At 35.0% G+C, this 17,071-nt stretch overlaps 1 protein-coding gene across 1 annotated transcript; it reads left to right on the top strand.

Moving 5' to 3' along the window:
* The first annotated feature begins 855 nt into the window (after positions 1 to 855).
* On the top strand, positions 856 to 16,760 carry LOC111017435 (RAD3-like DNA-binding helicase protein). Its single transcript, XM_088117490.1, has 25 exons — positions 856 to 1,125; positions 2,267 to 2,523; positions 3,054 to 3,202; positions 3,815 to 3,896; positions 4,018 to 4,165; positions 4,325 to 4,481; positions 4,768 to 5,051; positions 5,198 to 5,243; positions 6,354 to 6,495; positions 6,679 to 6,833; positions 8,907 to 8,998; positions 9,147 to 9,245; positions 9,348 to 9,416; positions 10,690 to 10,776; positions 11,519 to 11,578; positions 11,658 to 11,773; positions 12,218 to 12,275; positions 12,344 to 12,428; positions 12,828 to 12,914; positions 13,248 to 13,315; positions 13,412 to 14,032; positions 14,988 to 15,133; positions 15,736 to 15,809; positions 15,983 to 16,032; positions 16,164 to 16,760. Exons 1-23 carry the CDS (start codon positions 1,024 to 1,026, stop codon positions 15,800 to 15,802), a joined length of 3,177 nt encoding a protein of 1,058 aa, XP_087973616.1. The 5' UTR covers positions 856 to 1,023; the 3' UTR covers positions 15,803 to 15,809; positions 15,983 to 16,032; positions 16,164 to 16,760.
* Positions 16,761 to 17,071: the final 311 nt, after the last annotated feature.

Below are 17,071 nucleotides of genomic sequence, written 5' to 3'. Positions count from 1 at the left end.
TGCTAGGCAGTTGGCGGTGCCGCCTCCTATCATCCACTCATGATAAATATGTGGCGTTGAAAACCATACACCCTATCCACACAAGCCTATGATGTGTAAGTGTCAATAGAGGCCTATGTTCGTGAACGTTTTGTTTTTGATCCCCATACTTAAAAAATTTACAATTATAATCAATATTACAAATTTTCAACACAAATTCTACCTACAACATAAATTTTTTAATATAAAATTGTGACTATATTTTAATAAATATACTAGTACTTAAAATTTTATTTCAGTTAAAAAATGCATACTTTGGAGGATGATTTTACCCTATTGTTTGTTTCATTGTTACATTAAAATTGTCCATTTTCAAGTAAACATAACCTATTCAGACTCAGATAACGTTGCTAGGCAGTTGGCTGTGTCGCCTTCTATCGTCCTTTGATAAACAATATGTGATGTTGAAGACCATACACCTTCTCGCCGACTATCAAGTCTATGCTTTGTAAGCGTCAATAGAGGCCAAAACATATGACAAATCTGAGGGATTTACCCTTGCTGAATGTTTTTTTTGTCCCCGTACTTAAAAAATTTACAATTATAGTCAATATTACAAATTTTACATACAACATAAAATTTTTAATATAAAATTATGATTATATTTTAATAAATATATCAAGTGTGCGTCGTGTTGAAATTGTGAAAAGTGAAAACAACTAAATGGAGGGACAAAAACCAAAATTTTAAAGTACAAATCAGATACACAAAAATAGAAAAATATAGAAACAAAAATATTATTTTAGCCCAATAATAAAATAATTTGTACAAATGTCATATTATTGAATTACCAAGTCAATATTAGTGCATATGGTCCCTCCAGTGTTCGACCATTCACAAAGGCCACTTTGGCGGGAAAGAGTTGCAGGAGTCGACGAACAAATTATTCTAGGTCATATAATTTTAGTGAAGAAGATCAACAACAAAGTTTCTCGGCAAATATTGCTGACACTTCTCTCGAATCTTTAGAGAAAAAAAGAAAGAATGCCGAGATACAAAATCCGAGGTATCGATGTCGACTTCCCGTTTGATGCCTACGATTGCCAGCTCGTTTACATGGAAAAAGTCATCCAATCTCTCCAGGAAGTAAGATTTCACATAGCGCCATCTTATAGTTTCATTAATTTCCCCTGCAAAGAATGTATATGAAGTGTTTCTTGATCACTTCTTGGCTCCAGTAATGGCGAACTACCAGTAGATGATTAAATTACTAATGAAACTTGCGGCTACTGATATTTATAAATTGACCGTTCCTCCCGTATGAGCATTTCGGTATTTTTTTTGCCATCTACTGTATTATAGTTGGTGTCTAGTATATGAGAAAATGATGGCATTGGAAAATTTTGTAATGCAAGACTGCATTGATCTTCATTGACCAATTCAACCTGCCTGGTGCTTTTTAACGAGTAACACAATATTTCCACTGATATATGAAAAACGAGGACATAGGACATCATTCCGCTCCAGTTCTAAAGGAGCCAATGAAGGATTATCCCAATTTACACAATCAAAGTAGGTACTGTAGTTACACAGAAGTTTAGAGAAAGCACTCTAAGTAGACCTAAAAACCCAATGGAATTCCAATTATCTTGCAGATCTTTTATAACCTGTTCAGTCATCCATCCTCCATATTTTCTTCGGCTTCTGCATTTTGGACTTGGTAGTTTTTGAGTCTGTTGCTTTCTTGAATTAATCTGTTGTTTGCATTGAGTTATTGATGGAAATCAGTCATCTCATTTCATAGCTGGCAAGTAGAGAAGCTTGGCAAGTTTTACAAATTACCACTATGTAACCTGCCGGTGGACAAAGCTTGAAGATTTCCATGTCATTTTCCTTCACGGAGCTGCAACACGTGTCTGGAAGTCAGAGGGCATGTATTGTGCTACCTGCCTCTACTTCACAGTCAGCTACATTGAACTGTTCTGATATCATTTTGTGTTAACACATGAGTGGGATTATTTGTTTATTTTTTGTTAGAAATCTGGTGCTGTGGATTATATCGTGTGAACTTCTAGCACCTAATATTTTTTGTTTTAAGGATTGCATGAGTATTTTATGTTCAAATTAGTCCTGAAACTTATATAACATCAAATTTATTGCTGCTATGCTATGTCTAATTACAAGTGCTCAGTTGTTTATTGGCTCCTGTGTGACATTTTAGTTTTTACAGATCATTCTATATAAAAAGGAGTTTTAATAATTCCCTGACCTAACTATCATGTGACAGAACTGTAATGCACTTTTAGAGAGTCCAACTGGAACTGGGAAAACACTTTGCCTTCTATGTGCTACACTGGCCTGGAGGAAGAGTTTAGGTGATTTCTCATCTGGTCGGAGTGCATGGAACAGCCAAAATGATGAGGGCAATGTGAATGTTTCAACATCACAGTCTACTTCGACAAAGCCTCTAACCATTGTGTATACAACCCGCACTCACAGCCAACTACGGCAAGTTATTCAAGAGTTGAAGAAAACCTCGTACAGGTTGATGTTCATTCCCATATTAAGGAAGCTTGATTTATTTCTTATTCCCGTTGAAGGATAATTGAACTTAATTTTTCCATGACATTTTCTTGTCTGAACCACATACAAGCATAGTGCACAGGTCCATATAGGGTAATTTTTATAGGAAGTTGACCATGCGCTACTGCTGATTACTCACCTAGCACTATTTATAGTGATCAATTCCTCAATATAGCCTATTGGTTGGGATTCATACTTGTGAAGCAAGAAGATGAAGTTGGAGGATTTGTCCTGTTTATTATGGATTAACATTATATGGTGTAGTTTTTGGTTTTAGCGAGATTTACATGTTCTTCTGTTAATATTAGTTTACTAACGAGCCTTCATTGAGGCAAGCTGAACTATATTGGTGGAAAATTAATTTTTAAACAATCATTTTATGTGTAGTTTGATTTTCCTTTTATTTCCCCCCTCTTTCTTTTAAATTACTACTTTTTATTTCGTGAATTGGTGACTGATAATTGAATCTATTTAAATTTGAAAACATGCAGGCCCAAGATGGTAGTTTTAGGATCTCGAGAGCAATTATGCATTCACGATGAAGTGAGTTTACTCCGTGGTAGAACACAAAACAACGCCTGCCGGTCACTCTGCCGGAAACGTGGAAAACGTCATTGCAACCATTATACTCATGTTTCTGGTTATTCTCTTTAGATCAATTGCATCTGCATTTCTTACTTTGTACTTTTTCACTCATGGCATTGTCATGGTATTTAACTTTTATAGCATGCGGAGAACTAGTATGTAGGTATTTAGGATGAAAGCTGATTGAACTACTTGATCCTGGTTGAGGAAATAAAATGACGAAAATAGGATATCACTTATCAAATGCAAGTCATCATATTTGATATTGGTCTTCCCAAATATTCCAAGTCAAAATCTAGATGTTGTGGTAAAAAATTCAATGGCCGTTACATGCTATATGCTGCTTTTTGGTAAAATGTTGTGCGGCTAGAATTGTAAAGATTCTGAAAATATCCCCTTCATCATCCAAATGTTGAAGTAAGAGATGAAGATGGGCAATTGTTTTTGGAATTTAAGCCAAAAGGGTATTAAAAAATATAACAGAACTTTTAGCTTTGGGGTTCTTAGTTATTTTGTTAAAAATTATAGTGATGACGCCAAGGATATTTGAAATATTACTTTCCAAGTTTCTTGTATGTCTCTTATGATCAGTTGATATTTGCTATCAACAATAATTTTAACAATTGTAAGAAATCTAATACCTGTATATTTTAATTGTCTATTGTAGGCTATATGAAGAATAATCCACATCTTGGAGATGAACCTATTGACATTGAAGATCTGGTCAATATTGGAAAGAGTTTTGGGCCGTAGGTTCTTTTCCATCTATGTTTTTGCTTTCACAACAATCTTTTAGGTTATACCGGAGTTGGTTGGGTGAAATTGCTAATGGTTTGCTTAATCTGCTATTTTTCTTTTCTTTTCTTTTAGATGTCCTTATTATGTATCACGGGAGCTTCACAAGGCTGTTGATATATTGTTTGCTCCGTATAACTATCTCATTGATCATGGATATAGAAAATCCCTTGCCCTTGACTGGAAAAACAGTATACTCATATTTGATGAAGCTCACAACTTGGTAAGCAGCTTCTAACTTCAGAATGTCAAGGCTACCTATATGCTTTCTCTGTACTCTTTTCATATACTATGTCCAAGGCTTATTGACATTACACATCAGTGTGTTTGTACCATGTATCACATAGGATTAGCCACTTACGTAGCGTAAATTGTTTTGCAGGAAAGCATATGTGCAGATGCAGCCTCTTTTGATTTGTCTTCTTGGCTTCTGACAGCTTGTATTTCTGAAGCAAAAAACTGTATTGATCTTTCCATAAAGAGAAGGGAAGACTCAAATGACAAATCAAGAAATCCGGATAATTTTGCCATCCTTAGAGGTAAGTTCTATTAGTAAATAACCTTCAATTTGTATAACTAAGGTGTTAATATTATTTTTGTTGACTAATCTCATTAGTTAGCCTTTTAAGCTATCTTGCTATACTGGAACCTTTTTCAGGTTGATGATTGTTGTGACATCAACCCAGGTTGTTTAATGTGGCATGTGCAATCATGCATTTGAACTGAATTTCTAATATAATATAATTATTGGTCAAATACTCTTGCATAGATCACATTGCTTTCCCCACTGATTTTTTAAAACTAGCTTATTAAAAAATCATGCAGCACTTCTCCTTAAGCTTGAGAAGCGAATATCTGAAGTCCCTATCCAGTCCAAGGAATTAGGATTTACTAAGCCTGGACCTTACATCTATGAACTACTCGGGGAACTCAATATCACTCATGGCTCTGTCTCTGATCTTAAACGCATAATCGAGGAAGCAGCTACGCTTCTTGAAGAAGACAAGCAACAAAAGATGCAGAACACAGGCTGTCGGCTGGAAAGCATTACAGATATTCTTGATATTATTTTTAAAGAGAAGGGCAATGAACATGCGAAGTTCTATCAAGTAAGTTAGAGAATGCTAATATAGTTTACAGTGGCCAAGACTGTGGAGAACTTTATTGCTAAATTTGCCAATCGAGCTCTCTTCTGATTAGCTCTTATTTATGCCACACTTTTTGGATTGCATCTTAGTTTGAATATTTCCTTTAGGTTCATGTGCAGGAGAATGAAGCAAGTGCTATGGATGGCCTAAAAGGTACTTCTAAGCTATATATCTGATATGTGGAGGGTAATTTCATCTTATATTTGTTATTCTTTTCAGCAAATTGTTAACTGTATTATCATCATTTATAACTTAATCTTTTCCCTCTTTCTTTAACTAACTTAACTTTCACTCTCAGTAATATTGTTAAGATATTAATAAGACTTGTCTTTCTGTACTATATTTATATTGACCATGATTAGACAAGAAAAAGAAAACATGAGAATGTTCCAATAATTTCTTTATGTCCGGGTTAGGCGGTCAATTTTGTATATTTTTGGCACATGAAGTGTCTGAGCAATTAACTCATACAGGGTAGGCCTGCTGTTTGTCAGGCTATGGTGGATAATTGATCTGTTCTTTAATTGATTTTCAGAAGATGGTTGAAAGTCTGAGGCTTATGTTTTATAGAACAATATTATATCGTTGACCTATTAATAGATTAGGTGAAGTAAATTAGTTATTTAATTGATTTTCAGAAGATGGTTGAAAGTCTGAGGCTTATGTTTGCTAGAACAATATTATATCGTTGACCTATTAATAGAGTAGGTTAAGTGAATTAGTTAACTGATGCCTGATAAAGTGTAGTATGGCCGTGCAAAGTGGGCAAGAATAAAATTATCTTGGATCCCATGCAATCAATTAAAGAAGAGATAAACATTGGAATTTTCTTGGGCACTCCTATCTTTATATAAGGCTGCTAACGAGCTAACCTCTTTTTTGCTTTATCCTGTATTATTCAGTGTGAAAAAGTAGAAAAGTCCATCTTATTTTCTTATCTTACACGGTATTTTTTTTGATGATGTTCAATGGCTTAGACAAAAAGGACTCTTTTACTCATTCTATACATTTTATTAACTCAGTTCATAATCACAATTTATATGATACAGAATCAGTTTTTTTAGTTTCTATCTACTCTCCAATGCATCCACATATTCACCAATGATATATTCTAGTTTATCGCTTTTAAAATTTTCAATTCTTGATTATCTTATTGTTTGAAATATGATATAATAAGAAATGATTGCAACTGAAAATGATTTCTCCATTTATTGGAATTTCAAGTTTAGGCATGTGTACCACTTTATAAGCGTTCTTTTTCAGGTAAAGCATCCAGAACACTCAGCTGGTGGTGTTTTAACCCGGGCATTGCCATGGAAACATTTCCCAAAATGGAAGTCGGCTCTATTATTTTGACATCTGGCACTTTATCCCCATTGGAGTCATTTGCACAGGAATTGAAACTGTTGGTCACTTTTATTTTCTTAAGGATGAACAAACCACCACTCAACCCAAAAGCTTAAGCTGATGGGTTGGGTAAATTTAATTCATTTATATGGATTCTAACATATTTAATTCTTTCTTGCACACTTCGATCATCCGCAACTATTATAAATGTTAATTCAGGGTGTTTTTATGGTAAACCCAGAGATTTTCCTATTCGGTTGGAAAACCCACATGTCATATCTTCAAATCAGATATGGGCTGGAGTTGTACCTGTTGGTCCATCAGGTTGCGCTTTCAACTCTTCTTACTGGAATCGTGAGTCTGAAGCATATAAGCTAGACCTGGGAAATGCTATTGGTATGTGTAAGTTTGCTATTTAGAATTGATGTGAAAGATAATTCTTCCAACCCCATGCATATACAAAGGAACACGAATGGAATTAAAAAAGGAAAAAGCCCAAAACCAGATAGGTTGCAGACCAACTCTCGGTAAAATCAGATAAGTGTTATTAATGGCCTTTGAGAGAAGACTCAGAGGAAATCCTATTTAACAGAAAGATTACGGCCGTACTCTTCCAATAACAACTAGAGAACATGAAAAACGCCCTTCTCCCTAGAAATTGCAAAGGTAGAACTAATCCACATGATTTTAGCGATCCTTTTAAAGGATGACCCCAAAAAAAGGCTTGGGGCAGGAAGTTGTCAACTCCAGTCTGCAAAATCAAATCCAATCAAACTTCTTCCTCATACACTCCGTGCTATAAAACATTACAAAATTCTTCAGATTAAACCCAGAAGGGACATATTACATCGAACATGTTGTTAAACCTCATCTAGCTCCAACTAAGCATTTTCAAAAAGAATTCTACTCTTGGATTTACAAACTTTAAGTAGAATAGGCATGGCTACTGATCATCAGTTTTGATTTTACTGGAACTGCCAGTTAGACAACTGCCTTTGAATCCTTCTCATCCCGCACCTCTACTCGAGCAGGAAAGAATCTATGATAGTTTTATCCCACCATAAAATTAACCTCTAAACAATGTGTCATTGTCATATTTATTGTCTTGTTTGCACATTGAATGTGACTGCAAATCTCCCTTGGAGATTTTCATTCCGAGGTCTAATTTGACTGTGAAATCTTATCACATACTCCACCCCCTATTTCCGCACAGCATTCTTGCTTCCTCTCTATTTGCATACCATGGAAACTCAATTTATAAATATTGTTTTTACCCCCAAAACTTCACTGAACTCTCCATTACAATTTATATCTTTCTCACCCTCATGCTCATTTTTCATGTCGGAGTCACCATTGTTTCACTTTTCTTCTTTCCACTTGTTGAGCTCCTAGCCACTTGTTCAAATGCCAGTTGATCATCCATTCTTCCCTTAATATCTAGTGTGTTTTGTTAAGTGTGAAATGTCATCCATGAATAATCTCCATCCCAGCTCCCTTTTGCTTGGTATATGATGAAAGATAACTTTTATCCGTTGTTCACCATGCAAAATAGCTCCATGAAACTTTTCATATTGTTTGATGGTTTTTGAATTTAGCATGTTCAACTTTCCTCCATGAGTTTATTAAAGGACTACTGATTCCTTTTGATCTTCCATAACTAATGAAACCTCTAGCCATTTCTAGAATTTAGTTTTAACTTGAAGAGGATGCACTATTTATTTTTCTGCCTCCTCATTACGGAACTTCTATCTCAAAAAATCACCATGGAAGTCTACGCTAGAGTTCTCTATACAAGTACACCTAGTGGTCAATAACAAACTCCACCTTCAACCATTCATTTCATCTCCATGCTAGCTAGAGAGGGAGGCAGAGAGAGAGATAGAGAATGCCCTGCATAAATGCCTCAACGAAAGGATTGTTATCTAATATAGACTTTTTTTTTTAACAAGAAACAAACTTTTCATTGATAATATGAAAAGGAAGAAAAAAGTTCAAGGATACAAGCTCCCAAAAGAAGCGAAAAAGGAAAAAGAAAAAAACAAACAGTACATAGAAAACAAAAACCCATAAAAATATAAGAATTGAAACCCAAGAACAGAAGCTGAACACTGATTACAAGAAAGCTCGCCAAAGTCTATAATTTAGACTTTTATAACTATTTTTGCAGATAACATGCTAAAATTTATCATGCCAAGACAACTAATATATTCGAGTCAAGTTCGGTTAAAACTAAATTAATTTTAGGTGAACTCATAAACCAATTCAACTCATTAAGTTTTAATTCTTTTTTAACACAACCCAAATTTGAATAAGTTTACACAGTTAAAATTTATCATAAAGCCAATTTACTTCTCAACTTTGTTCTTCGATAAATTCCCCTGCTTGTTGGTGATTTTTTTTTTGATAGTGTGGTAGTTGATTTAGTCCCTTGAGAATGTGCTGATGTATTTCTTGGATTCTTGGTCACAGTCAACTTTGCACGAATTGTTCCTGATGGTTTGCTTGTCTTCTTTCCATCTTACTACTTTCTAGACCAATGCATTAGTTGCTGGAAGAATCAGGTAACATGCAGAATAAACTAGTTATAAATTTGCTTGTTTTCTTTTAATGAAAAATCTTTCCTCAACCCTCTGCCACTAGGCTGTTCTACTGCCTCTGGGCTTTTTTTGATTTTGAATACAATCTTTTCGTTTGTTTATATTTCTGCAGAGTCTTTCCAGTACAACTACAATTTGGGCAAGAATCTGCAAGCATAAGAAGCCTGTTATAGAACCTCGACAATCTTCATTGTTTCCTTCGTCAATTGAGGTACGTAACTTATTGGAAATGTTAAAAAAGAAAAAAAAGACAGCTTCAGTTGTGTGATATTTCATATCAGTGTCATGCTGTGGCTAATTGGCTTTCTGACAGGACTACATGTTCAAACTGAAAGATAAATCATCCTCTGGTGCAGTATTTTTTGCTGTTTGTCGGGGTAAGGTATGTCTTCTTATTAAAGTAATATGCCAGTGCGATGCCTCAACATGCTATTTCTTTGGTGACAATTGGTAAAATCTTCCTCATTCTTTGGAGGTTGGGAGCGGTCAGCATTAGTAGTAAAAATAGAGTCTTTCATACCAAATGGTTGTGGAGATACCCATTTAGGGATGACAAAAAAAGGCCCAACAGGAATTGGGATGAGGATGGGATTGCATCCCTCTCCCCAACCCAACCCCGCAGGATCGTGAAAATTTTCTTGTCAGTATTACTATATTTATTTGGTTAAGAAAGAACAATAAGAATTTTTCAGGTATTAAGGGGTCTTCGGAACAGGTTTAGGATGTGGCACACTTAATGCTTCTGAGCTTCTCTAGGTGCATATGAATCCTTGTGATTTTCCTTTGTTTAATCAGTAATTGCAACCATTTTTTGTAGTTTAATTTAGGTGACTCCTTTGCTTGTGTTTGACGTGTTTTTTGTCCAGCCACTTTTTGGTTGTACTTTTCATTATTTTTAATAAAATAGTTTTCCTGGTTTGAAAAGAAATAAGTAGTGTCATGCAGGCAAGTTTTCGAGTTATATGTTTTTGTCAATTCTGATGGGTTGGAATGGGGACCAAGCCAATTGGGATTTACGTAGTAGAAAACTGTTCAAAGAGCAGGAGAACAGGAATCGGCTAGTCTTGGGTTTTGTATAATTGATAGAGCCAAGTGCATTTGGAAGAGAAAATTCTCTAAAAATATTAAATTCTTCTTGTGGGCCTTTATCTCTAAGAGCTTAAACAATATGGGGAGTGTAAGAAAGAAGTTCACATGCAAACCTGGCCTCTTTTGTGTCAATTGTAAAAATAACGATAAGTATTAACCGCCTAGATGGGCTCATTAATGGGATGCTTTATTTTAACAGCTTTTTATGTACTTCTCTATATGGGCACTTTTGAATTGACTACTCTAGATGGATCAGAGATTATTGCCTTGTTCAGAAATGTAGGAAAAAAAAAGAAAAAGAAATGTAGGATTTGCTAGTCCTCCTTTATAAAGAAGTTGAGGTTGTGGTAGCTCAATATATTGTGCGTTGCTTCAAAATTATTCGTGATGGGTAAGATACATAGCTCACTTCATAGATAGTTCATGCAGCTTGTTAGTTTAAATAAATGGCGTTAAATAATAATGCTGCAATTTTGTTATATATTTTGTAGACTTTTTTATTAAATTCTACAATCATCATCACATTGAAGTCATGAATATCATGGATGATTGAATCACCTCCACAGGTGAGTGAAGGATTAGATTTTGCTGATCATGCTGGAAGAGCTGTTATCATTACTGGCATGCCTTTTGCTTCAAGGAATGATCCAAAGGTTTGTTTACTTACTTCCTACCTCATAGTCAATGAGATATGTAAGTCGGTGTAGTTATTTAGAACCGAAAGCTAGGTCCTTGCTGAACTTTGAATAGAGTACAGACCAACGACGTAATGTATTTAATGGTCTAATATTATTCATTATGTTTAAGAAGAAATGTATAATTCATTAATTAGATTCTTAATGCTGCATCAGTAAGTTTTCTATTAATTTCCTGTCTGTCTTGAAGTTGCGAATTCAGGAACTGCATGTAAATGTATGTATAAGCTTCCGTTCCCAAAAAAAGTATATGCATCTGCTTCAAAATGCTTTTGTAGTTATTGAAGCATATGTACTTTTGTCTACTGGACTGAAGTTTTCAGTCACTACTAGATTATACAATAAGCTAGGTCATGGCTAACCTACCTGTCATCAATTATGTCAGGGCAGGGGGCAGGTAGTTTTTTTTTTTTTTTTTTTTTCAGATTGCTCTAGATTGACTCGACTACTGATTTCCAAACATTTAATTGTCGTTATGTTCGAAACTAAGCCTCAAATGGATCTCATTAGGCCAAGTTCCCATTAGATAGTTCCTCCCATCTTTAAGAACAATCCAGTTCTTTTCATCCATGGTTGTTTGTCCCAATCTTTTGAGCTCGATGTGAAATGCTCCCAAACTAATAAATAAGTTTCATATTGCATAAATCTTGTATGCTTTGTTCTTGTGGTTAACTTCCAGATTTGATGTACTGTGCGACAGGTTCGCCTGAAGCGCGACTTCTTAGATCATCAGTCCTTTTCACAAAGAGGGAATTGTCGGGTAAAGCATTTCAGTGCAACTAGTGATTTTCCTTCTTTTGGGTGGTGATCCTGTAACTCATGGGTTATTGATGCGGCAGGTTATGACGGGAGAGGACTGGTACAACCAACAAGCATCAAGAGCTGTCAATCAGGCTGTTGGACGTGTAATACGTCATCGCCATGACTACGGAGCCATAATTTTTTGTGATGAGAGGTGTTTTTTCTATTTTTTTTTTTGTAAATATGGAGCCACTATTTTTTTCTTTTTCTTTTTCCATGGCTTTAATTGGTTGAACCGTTGGTCTCTGCTTCATTTAATTTTATAGTGTTTCATAGCTAGGTGGCAGTTTCTATCTACGGGAATCATTAACACACGGGATTGTCAATGCTTACGAGCCTGAGATTTCATTTTCTTTCTAGATATTTCTAGGAGTATATAGTTCAATCTAATATTTGGAATACTAAATTTCATCCGCTACATGTTTGGCATTTTCTGTTATATATTGTCGTCACTTTGCATCTACCTGCTGTCTAAATATTTCTTTAACTTCCCCTTCGAATCATATGCTATTTCACCCTTTTCCTGGATAACTTTTTTTTTTTCTTTGGAATATTCGAAAGAGTTATTGATTTTATTATTAAACATTAATTTGCTTAGGTTTGCCCATTCAAGTCGTCAGTCTCAAATATCGGTTTGGATACAGCCTCATATCAAGGTGGAATTTCTTTTAAGAAATATATTTGTTCTTGAAACTTTCTACCTAACTTGTTTCTCCTTATGCAGTGTTACTCCAAATTTGGTGATGTAGTTTACACATTGACCCGATTTTTTCGAGATGACGTAAATCAGATTTGTCCGAAACCAGAAGGCAAGACTACTAAAGGAATTTATGGTTGATGTCCTAGTTGTTGAACCTTTATTTCTTATGGTTGACTTGTATCAAATCTTGAAAGTATATTATATTGATCACATCAAAACTTCTTTTATGTGGAAATATGGTTGACGGCAATATGGTGTCAATCATTTTCACTACATTTGTGGATTTATTTGACTTGTGAGGTAACTAGTATAATTGATGACTTCTTGCAAAGTTTTTCTTAGCTATAAATTTTGATTTGATGCACGTTTGCTAGTTTAAAAATTACTGATTATGCAGTTTATAACATTGAAAAGCTTTTAGTTAGGGTAAGCATTGTTGGCTTCCTTATATATACAATTCACTTTAATATTTCTGCGCCCCTCATACATTTTTTCCATTGTATATCAGATTGTAATGCAAAATTTAAACTTGAAGGAGTTGATACCGCTAGGTTGGATGATATCGCTTGTGCAGGATCTTCCACTTCAGTAATTGGTAATTTTTTTTATCTCCATTTTTCTTCAGGATCTTCCACTTTAGTCACATGCTCACATGCAAACTAAGAGAGGTAACGAATATTATCTAATTGGATAAAGTACACAGGATCATTTTTCTTGCGGTCTCATGTTAAATATCTTCTTAAATCAAATTGTCAGCCTTACTGTGTATTCAAGCTTTGAAAATGACTATTTGACTTGCTTGCCAATTTTTTGTAAAACTCAGAACTGCCGTTGTGTCTCACAGATGAGTTCCACTTATATTTTGCTATTTGAGTTGTTTGCGAAAGAGATCTTGCTCTTGCTACAAACCAAAAATGTCTGTTTACAGGAAAAAGGGGAGAAAGTAAAACTGCAAAATCATTTGGCGAGGTTTACCTGGAAAAACTTGTTTCTCAGGCAAGGTTCCCCCCTTTTCTGTTCCCGTGTTAGTTGACATTTCTGTGATCGGCGATGTCTATTTTTCTGGCCTTTTTATTGTGATTTTCACTGCAGAAGCCAAAGTGTCAAGATTCTTGGGGAAAGTCTGTGTCTTCCCTGATTAACATTAAAGTCAAAGATGCCAGCCATTCTAGCTCCTGGAAAGATGTTCTTCCTGCCAATAGTCCATCTGTTACCTCTTTCAACCCTCTATCTTCCAGAATAAAAAATTCAAGTGATCTATCACATCGAGGAAAAAAATTAGTATTGTCGGATAAGGAATCTTCTCAGTTGCAGAATCATGAAGTCATTGATTTAACTGGTTTTTCTGTAATGAATGAACAAGCAAACAAAAAATTGTTGGTAGGGTGTGGTGAAAAGAAGCGGAAATTACTCAGCACAGAGCATGCTCCTGCAGAAACGATGAGGATTTCTACTGGGCCTTCTGGTGCTAAACCATCTGAACCAAGTAACATTTCCTTCAAAATTTGTTCTGTGAAGTCTGAAGCTTCACCATCTGATAGCAGAGGCATGCAAAATGATGCTGTTGGTCCAGCATTGCTACACGTACACGGTAGTAGTCATACTACGAAGAAGATGGGTGTAGAGTCTGTCAATCAGAATGACAAGATAATCAAATGCAATCCTGCTCATCTTGGTGATGAGGAAGCTAAAGGATCTGATTTTCTGAGTCAGGTAAAATGTAACAACAGAACCTTTATTTTTGTTCCTTAAGAGTCGGAATGATCTATGATAGGAATAAAAAACATAGAAATATTAAATTGTATGGATTTGCAGCCTTTGATGCATAGCATCTTGTAATGTGGATGTAATCCATGGTAATTCATGACACTAGAACCACCCGTTGACCCAAACTTAATCCTCACCGTTCTCTCCTTGCTAATCACTCTCTCTATTTATTTTACTCTTAGCTTATAAGTTATAACTCACTAACGTGATCATAACTAGCACTTAACTGCCATGATGGCCACCTACCCGAGGAATTAGTAATTTCTTTGTGTTTCTCAGCACCAAATGTTGTAGGGTCAGGTGGTTGTCCCATGAGATTAGTCGAGGATCATGTAAGCTGGTTTGAACACTCACGGATATCAAAAAAAAAGAAAAAAAAACTAGCACTTAACTAATAATTAACTGTATCCGTGTAGCTAATTTTGATATCTAACATCTAGCTACTCAAGCATATATCGAATGTAAACTTTAGACTTAATACAGTAACGTGAAGGTCATTATTTTGACTCTATTTAATATAGGGATCCTTTGTTGGAACAGTTGGGCTGCTTTTCTAATAGCCCTGAAAACATTTAATGCCAACTTTTTATTTTTCTTACTGATGAAACCCTTGTTTCGCCCTTATATGTAATATGCTAAATATCTAGGTTAGGAAATCTGAACTTATTTTCCTGTGCATTTCTCTAAGTCTTTCTCGATATGTCAACATTTGCTATCCTGGAAGAGCATTTCTTCTGGGGAAACTGATTCTTGACAAGAGCTTGCACTAGGAACCAGGCCTTTTATTTTGGATTTTCTTAAAATTTTATAATTGAACTCTTTTAACTTTCCGTAATTATGTTTTGCTCTGTAAAAGTTATTTTATATTATGATAATCTATATTTTCTAAGTTGTCTTGCAGGTCAGAGAGAAACTCAGTGCCAGAGAATACAAGGACTTTGTTGGGTTTATGAAAGCACTTAAAACCAAAGCAATGAAAATAAGCCAAGTTTTGCAGTCCATTATAGGAATATTTTCAGGACCGGATAGGCTACATCTTCGTAAAGGGTATGTTCTTCTATCACTATGGATGATTTTTTATTTTATTATTATTATTATTTTGGCTGGTTTATTTGGTTTCATATCTGGAGACAGATGGCAGACTTCGACTGCTATTTGGTTTTCAGCTAAAGTGGCGTGACATGTCCTAGACTCCTAAGAACATTTTACTGATACCAATCACCTTTTTTTTTCTTCGGAAGAACATTTACTGATACCAATCAGTCTTTTTCATTTTTCTTTTTAATTGTTAATATTATGTGTTTTAGCACAAAATACAAAAGCATTCATGGAAATGCTATAACATGAGCAATTAAGCATAAAACATATTCAGCAGATCTCTAATTCTCTGGCTGAGTTGGGAGCTCATTAGAAGTATATTCATTCTTATTGGCACTTTAGAAACTCTTTTCTATTTCTGATATATAGTGGCTTGGTGTCTGACGTGACATTCAACAAATCTCTGGATCTCTAATTGGGTTATATTTTTGATATACCATATTAGCAGGCTCTTCAAGTCCTCACTTTACATTTCCGATATAGCATATTTTCCAGTATTTTGTCACATTTATTCATCACCTTTTTTTTCCCCTTGTTGCGAATCTCAACAGCTTCAAGGATTATATCCCTGCAAAATATCATTCCTTGTACGAGCAGTTTCTTGGGACCAGCACGTGACATCAAAGTAAGCCACTTATTCCTGAGTGTTTTCTACTGGGATTTGAATTCTATAATATTGATTCATATTATTTAACCTGAAGCATAGCATGTGATGATAACAATGTAAACTTAAGAAGGAAACTCTTTAATAACTGCAAGTCCTATAATAGAACAAAAAAATATATATATTGGATGCAGATTTATAGAAGAGTGGCTGCTTGAAGTTCTTTCAGGTTGGTGGTTGAGAGGTAAAGCTAGGATTTTGTAGTTATGCGCGGCTAGAGCTATTCTTTTCCTTATTTGGCCAGAAAAAAACCGAAGATTAAGGCTTTGTTAGATGGTTTTTATGACTTGTATAGTTTAATATCTTACGTTGCAGAAAAGTCCTAGCTGTTGAATTGCTGAATCATAGAACTTGGTAGTTTTGATGCTCGCAGAACGTGGAACTAAGGAGGAGAGGAATCGTCTGAGTGTGAAGATTGGTTCTCTGAAACCCAGTTGTTGCAACTCAGCCATATGGTGTATTTGGAACTTGGATTGGCTTCCTGGATTGATGGCAAGTCTGTGATAGAGAAGGATAAAAGATGCAAAATGCCCACACACAGCTACCAATTGCCAGGTATGTCCACCACCAAACAGATGTGAGAGAAGGAACAATTGGGTAATCTTGTGGTAAGAAATAGGTTCATCTTGCGGTTAAAGACGAATCCCATCTTGTAATTGAGATGAGAAAGATTTTTTTTTTTTAAAGAAATATTTATTGTTGATATATTCATCTCGTTGTTCATAAGATTAAAAAAAAAAAGTGTTTCATCCCAGGATGAACTTTTTTTTTGTTTAGTTTTTTGAGGGCATCCCATGATCCAAATTAGAGATCATAAGTTGGTGTATTTTTTTTTCGTGTATTGAGACCTAGATAAGATGAGAGACCATTTTTTTCCCTTTATATTTATCGAAATCTCTTTATTGATCTTCCTCCATCGCCCACGAGAATAATAGGTTAAGTTATAAATTTATTGTGGGTGTGATTTAAACTTAAATTTAAAAGGTTCCATGGTTTGGGCTTAAGTTTTATTCGCCCTTTGTATTTCTACAAGTTTCAATTTTAAATGAAATTGAAATTTATGGGCCAAATTGAAATGGCGTAGAAATATCAAATTCATAATTTAATGAAACAATAGTGTTGTGATTTTTTATTGTTATTATTTTTTAGTTAAAGGAAAACTTTATTGACAAGGAACAACACCACCAAGGGTTACATTGGAAGGGAAAACACCTATTTCACAG

Source organism: Momordica charantia (assembly GCF_013281855.1).
Source record: "Momordica charantia cultivar OHB3-1 chromosome 9 unlocalized genomic scaffold, Mcharantia_2.0 BLBB01000009.1, whole genome shotgun sequence".
In the NCBI taxonomy this organism is placed as follows: Eukaryota; Viridiplantae; Streptophyta; class Magnoliopsida; order Cucurbitales; family Cucurbitaceae; genus Momordica; species Momordica charantia.
Note: the sequence above shows the minus strand (reverse complement) of the source record. Positions and strands in the feature narration are given on the sequence as shown.

Bases quoted from the DNA above. Each gene is read 5' to 3' on its own strand.
- LOC111017435 (XM_088117490.1), top strand. From the start codon at position 1,024: ATGCCGAGATACAAAATCCGAGGTATCGATGTCGACTTCCCGTTTGAT. The intron at 9,417-10,689 runs GTATGTCTTCTT...TCACCTCCACAG, and splicing joins TTGCTGTTTGTCGGGGTAAG to GTGAGTGAAGGATTAGATTT. The intron at 15,134-15,735 runs GTATGTTCTTCT...GAATCTCAACAG, and splicing joins AGGCTACATCTTCGTAAAGG to CTTCAAGGATTATATCCCTG.